This window comes from Colobus angolensis, unplaced genomic scaffold (assembly GCF_000951035.1).
Source record: "Colobus angolensis palliatus isolate OR3802 unplaced genomic scaffold, Cang.pa_1.0 Scaffold470, whole genome shotgun sequence".
Taxonomy (NCBI): Eukaryota; Metazoa; Chordata; class Mammalia; order Primates; family Cercopithecidae; genus Colobus; species Colobus angolensis.
Genome location: NW_012118155.1, coordinates 1,540,380 through 1,546,809, shown reverse-complemented (window position 1 = coordinate 1,546,809; position 6,430 = coordinate 1,540,380). Strand labels below are relative to the sequence as shown.

The 6,430-nt window shown below is 33.3% G+C and overlaps 1 protein-coding gene across 1 annotated transcript in view; it reads right to left on the bottom strand.

Moving 5' to 3' along the window:
* Positions 1–1,666: 1,666 nt before the first annotated feature.
* The window catches only part of PIK3CA (phosphatidylinositol-4,5-bisphosphate 3-kinase, catalytic subunit alpha), a 94,553-nt gene continuing 89,789 nt past the window's right edge, over positions 1,667–6,430 (bottom strand). The window contains exon 21 of the mRNA XM_011958660.1: positions 1,667–5,069. Within this exon, the coding sequence (XP_011814050.1) occupies positions 4,799–5,069 (271 nt within the window). The 3' untranslated portion in view covers positions 1,667–4,798. The remainder of the gene's footprint in view (positions 5,070–6,430) is intronic.

Sequence of the window (6,430 nt, the reverse complement as noted above, 5' to 3'; positions counted from 1 at the left end):
AGTGGAGTACACTGTTGGTAGAAAAATCATTTATCTAACTACTATATATGCACAAGGGACTAGTTTTTTTTCTCCACTAAAACGCTTATATATAGTTGTGTAAAAATTAAGTTAGAAAATTTCCTCATGGCTCACACCTGTCACTTTATGCTAACTAGTAAGGCTGGAATATTAACATACCTAAAATCAAGCAAAATAAATGGCGCTGCACTAATAAAAAAGAGGTGCAAAACCTTAAGTGGAATACATGAATGAAGTAAGTTTATTTAAAGACTAACATCCCAACTTGGGAAACTCCTAACAAATTCTAAACTCTTCAGAATTATAGAACCTTGATATTTCTTTACACCTTTTATAAAAGATGCCTTTTGACTAGGGCTAAGCAAGCAGTGTGTATACAGACAGAATTGTGTGCAAGTATACACACACCAAATGCACTAATAATGAAGAAAAGAGACCAAATGAATTTCAAACGCTGAATTCAGGAACCTCCCCTCAAACTATTGCTTTTTTCAAATGGCTGGACCAACGATTAAACTTCAGCCAAGTTTTTTTCTTAAGGTCTTCCATATCATTAAAAACAACGCATGCCAACTCTGACTTTATAAATCTAAAATTCAGTGATCTGCACAATTTCTGAGCCTGAAGTATTGAACTGTGACTCATCTATTTTTCCCCCCGTTTTCCTTCTGAGGTAGAGTTACCAATCCAATTTTATCAGGACCATAGATATTTTGAGCTAAACCCCATAATCTTTTCATAGAGTAAAAATAATTTTTATGAAAAAAGAAAACAGGCTTCCCAGGCCATGGCACATAGATATATTTACAATTTTTAATGTAATAATTAAAAATGGTATTGAGTTTAATTTTAAAAAACAGCCCAGCTGTATTATTCTGTCACCAAGAATTATTAATTGAGGATGCTGTCAACGCTGAATTTTACAGTTCAGCTTCACAATCCCATCCATGATGAAAAGTTAATTCTCTTACGGTATACAATATACTCTCACAACTTTCAGCCTTCTCTTAGACATGCCCCAAATGAGCAGGATGGATATAAAGAATGTAATTCATTCAAACAACTCCTCCCTGTTCTGCCCCCTCCCCTCACATTCCCCTCTTCTCAAAAACATCTGAAGTATGAAAGTTGTCTTTAAATAGTAAAAGCACCACAATCTATTAACACCACATATTATCTTTAAACTTAAACATTTTAGTGATGTCTTGGACATCAAAATAATTTCTTAAGGTGGACTCTGAGTATGTGGGTCCAGCCCAGGTCTGCAGTTTGTGCAGACATAGAAAAAAGAGGAACTTTAAATATTCAGAAAAAGTTAACAGGCTAGCTTTAAAATACTGCTGGAAATTAAATTTCTTCAGAGTTGGCAAGCATGGGCTATTGATCAAAATATGAATTAAGCGGATTTACATCAAGAAAAAATAAATCCATGTTATGTGCTGTGAAATTTCCATGATGCCTTTCAAATAGGCTGCTCACAATTTTTTTTTATAATTCCAAATCACTCGATTTTTGAACTGTAAAAAAGAATACAGATGGACTGTGTTTTACCTATGTGAAAATCACCAATCCATTTAAAATAAAATCCAAGAGGGCATATACAGTCTAATCAAGTCATCATTTTCCTGATTAATAAGAACTACACTTTACACAAAATACTTTATCAGCAGCTGTTTTCATCAAAAAGTCAATAGTTTCACAGTTGAAAAAGTTACACATTAAAATATTTTACAATTCATTATATATTTACCAGGTTCCCATTTTCTAATGGGCTTTTAATATAAAGCAGAATAGAAGGGAAAAATCTCAAAGTTGATTACTTTGACACTAAGTTTTACATAGGAAACTAAGAACCACAAAAAGCTTAGGTTCTGTTGTAAAATAGCAACCAAATTCCATTCTTCTTTTAAAAATCCAATTAGAAACATCTTTTTTAAAAAAAACAAATTCCACAATAAGAGTAACAGATTTCAAATTAACAGTAGTCTAAAAATCTTCAAAATAAATGGTTTTGTATAGCTGAGAATATGGTAGAAAGTGAAAGCATAATTTTCGAAGTCATTTCTTACTACAGTGTTTAAAATTATTTTTATTATTTTCTTTAGACTTTTTCTCAAAACAATTATTCAAGGAAATATTTCTTAAGTGGCCCAATAAAACTGTAGAGCCAACAGTCAGTTACACCATATTCAAGGACAAGGATAGTCAGCTATAGATAGGAACTGTCTGAACCGTGGGAACTGATGTCTGATACTGAAGTAACCAGAAGTGGCTACATTATCGCTGACTTGAAACAGATCTTAGTCACCCATGTAGCATTTAATTCAATGTTTGGTTCTTTGCCTCATTTCTTTCTTAGGTCACAATCTATAGTCTTTATAGAATTTGTCTACATTTCTTCTAATATAATTAATTTGGTTGTAATAACTTTTGAAAATAAATGTAAATGATGAAATCGGCCATATGGTTTGTGCGTGTTAATAGTGGAGAGGTTCTGGGAGAAGGAGGGGAGACAAGTATCTGGACTGATGTGATAAAAATGTAAAAAATGGTATAAATTTTGTGCAAGGAGGCTCAAGGCATTTTTGGCACTCGGGTAAAACACAGTTCTCTGTTAAACCTTCAGTTTCTACCATCAAAGTTTCAGATTTGTACCATTTTACTGAGTTTTCCTATAATTTAACCCTGATATTGAAAAGGCTGGGATGTTAGTATCAACTGCCTATATCTAAACAACACAAAATGTTAATAAGTTTTAATAAGTTATGAAATCTTCTATAACTGCAAAATAATCTTTCTGGTTGCCTGCTTAAAACAGAGTTTAAATTCTGCTTTACTATTGCAAGACAGTTTGCAGAAGTAAGTTCCCTTAATCTTCAAATTTATTTTTCTTGTTGGCAATATTATATACATGCTTTAGTGAAATACCTAAATTTCCAATAATTATGCCCTTTAAGGGATCTAAAATAGCCAGATATTAAGAGTATTGGTATTAGAGTCCCTTGTTCACTACTCAAGACTTCAACTATAGGTAACAGATTTCATAAATGAATATTTTTAAAGTGATGCTGTTTTACTACAGTATATAATGTTCACTCTTTATAAAGTTGTTTTCCAATAATATGCCTAATATAAAAAACTGTCAATAATTATTGCACTTTTTTGATGTGGCACCTGAACATCTAAAGCTAATCTCCTAGGACATTAATCATTCATTTCAAATACAGAGTAAAATATCAGATTCTAGAATGATGACTAGCAGTAGCCTCTACATCTTGGGTTAATGTTTTTCAAAATGTTTAAGATATGTCCTGTGCTCAAATAGTATTTAATAAAGTTGGAGAGTGAACTCTGACTACTTGGGAATGAGACATGATCTTAAAATGGTTTAATGTTCTACTTTGGAGATATAGATAAATAGTTTAAAAAGGTAAAAATTTCATGGTTTCTATTCCCCCATATTTTAAAGTATCATTCATGAGTATACTTCAGTAAAGGGGTTTAAGGAACCAGGAAGATAGTCTAAATTGTGTTAATTTTGGTAACTAATTTCATATGATTGAGACATTCTCAACTACAAAAGAGAATGGAAGACGGGGGATTCACATAAGAAATAAAAGGAAAGAAGATGAAGTTTTATGTTTTCCTTAAGTAGTTATATACTGGTTATTGGCATAAATGGGATAGTGCCTGAGCCTCATCTACAGACCAAGAAGAAAGCTGACCATGCTGCTATGAACAATAAAAAATTTGGGGTGCAAAACAATGCATGACTATGGGACAGATCATGTAAATAAAGAATATATATTAATGATAGTTTCTATAATATAAATAGCCTTTAATAAAAAAAATAATCTTTTTAATAACATTAATACTTCTATTTTCTGGAAAACATGCATGAAAAATGTATTCAGTTCAACTGCAAAAGGAGAAAAAAATCAACTTAAGGTGAATACTGTACAATTCTGGAATAAGAACTATTCCTGTTCATTCTTTTTCTATGATTTTTTTTTTTTTTTTTTTTTAACTCTGTGGGAGCCCAGAATTTCCCTGGGAAATAAGATCCTTTAAATACTGTCCAGAGAAAAAAAAAATACCACCTTATAACAGGTCTCATTTGTGACTGCTTCCAAAACTGCAGATAAGACCTCAAATCATCAAAAGGTTTGATTTATTAAAAAGAAAAAGTCTCTGGTGAAATCTCAAGAGTCCCTTCCACCCCAAGCATTTTTCTTCATTAAACAAGGAGTCAAAAACCCACTTCAAACTATAAATTGAACAGCAATGGAAAAATAAGAAATTTTCATTCTTTTCCAATCTTAATGTAATTTAACATAAACTCCAGTTTACTTACACCTAATGCAATAACAGCTTTTGTTGTGTCCACATTTCAAAACATAGAACATTTGCAAGACAAAAAAAACATCATTCTTTTTCCTTCTCCATCATTTCTATATATTTTGGGGATTTTCGTTTTGTTTTGTTTTTTAAAAAAAGATACAAACAATCTTCAAAGTTTACCTTTTTGGACTTAAGGCATAACATGAAATTGCGCATTATTCTAAAGCTTAATTGTGAAATGAACTAGTTTAAGTGCTATCAAACCCTGTTTGCGTTTACATTAAATTATATAGTATTTTATTTCTGTTCTTGCTGTAAATTCTAATGCTGTTCATGGATTGTGCAATTCCTATGCAATCGGTCTTTGCCTGCTGACAGTTATTAACAGTGCAGTGTGGAATCCAGAGAGTGAGCTTTCATTTTCTCAGTTATCTTTTCAGTTCAATGCATGCTGTTTAATTGTGTGGAAGATCCAATCCATTTTTGTTGTCCAGCCACCATGATGTGCATCATTCATTTGTTTCATGAAATATTCCAAAGCCTCTTGCTCAGTTTTATCTAAGGCTAGGGTCTTTCGAATGTATGCAATGTCATCAAAAGATTGTAGTTCTGGCATTCCAGAGCCAAGCATCATTGAGAAAAGATTTATGAAGAGATTGGCATGCTGTCGAATAGCTAGATAAGCCTTGTAACACATCTCCTGAAACCTATAAGTAATAAGAACAGTTTGGTTAGTATGGAGCAAATGATGTTAATACCTTCAGGTCTTTGCTCAAATGTCACACAATTAGAGAGGCTTTCGTAGACAAAGCTATAAAAAATAGCATTCTTCTCTCACTTATCTTACCAACATCTTTTGATTCCCTTTACCCCACTAGAATGTAAACTTCATGAGAATAAGGACTTTTTAAAAACTGCTTTATTACCAGCACCTACAACAATGCCTGGCATGTCAGCAGTTTAATAAGTATTAAATGTATGAATTGGTCCATACTAAATCCTTTTGTGCTTAAGCTAGAGTCAGGACTGAGTTATAGACAAAGCAGAATTTTATAGAAGGTTGTAAAAAGTACTTTAAAGTCTGATATAGTCTAATGAGATACCATAAGGTGAGTTATGAATAAACAAGGTGATTATGGTTGACGGACTTTCCTCAAATTGTATGACCAAAAAATGTCGTATTAAGCACTATACATTATTTGTCAATATAGAGGTGGAGTCCAACTATTTAAAGCTCAGTAAATAAAAACATTTAATGTGTTATGAAGTTTAAGGGTTACTTTCTTTTTAGGCCTTAATTAGCTCAACAAATTAAACTGTATTCCCTTTCCATCTTCCTTCACAGCATCACACAAATAAACACACACACAGAAAACATTAAAATAGTTTGTCACTCAACAAAGTAGGCATAGAAGGGACTTACCTCAAAATAATAAAAGTCATATGACAAACCCACGGCCAATATCATACTGAATGTGGGGAAAAGCTGAAAGCACTCCCCCTGAGAACTAGAACAAGACAAGGAAGCCCACATTGGCATCCAAATTGGAAAAGAGGAAGTCAAACTATTGCTGTTTACCAATGACATAATCATACACCTAGAAAACCCCAGAGTTCTCCAAAAGACTCCTAGATTTCAGCTGGGTGTGGTGGCTCACTCCTATAATCCCAGCACTTTGGGAGGCTGAGGCGGGAGGATCACCTGAGGTCAGGAGTTCAAGACCAGCCTGGCCAACAAAGTGAAACCCCATCTCTACTAAAAAATACAAAAATTAGCTGAGCATGGTGGTGCACGCCTGCTACTTGGAAAGCTGAGGCAGGAGAATTGCTTAAACCCGGGAGGTGGAGGTTGTAGAGAGCTGAGATTGCACCACTGCACTCTAGCCTGGGCGACAGAGCAAGACTCTTTGTCTCTCTCTCAAAAAAAAAAAAAAAAAAAAGACTCCTAGATTTGATAAATGAATTCAGTAAAGTCTCAGGTTACAAAATCACTGTACACAAATCAGTAGCATTGCTATACACCACCACTAACCAAGCTGAGAATCAAATTAAGAACGCAAGCCCTTTT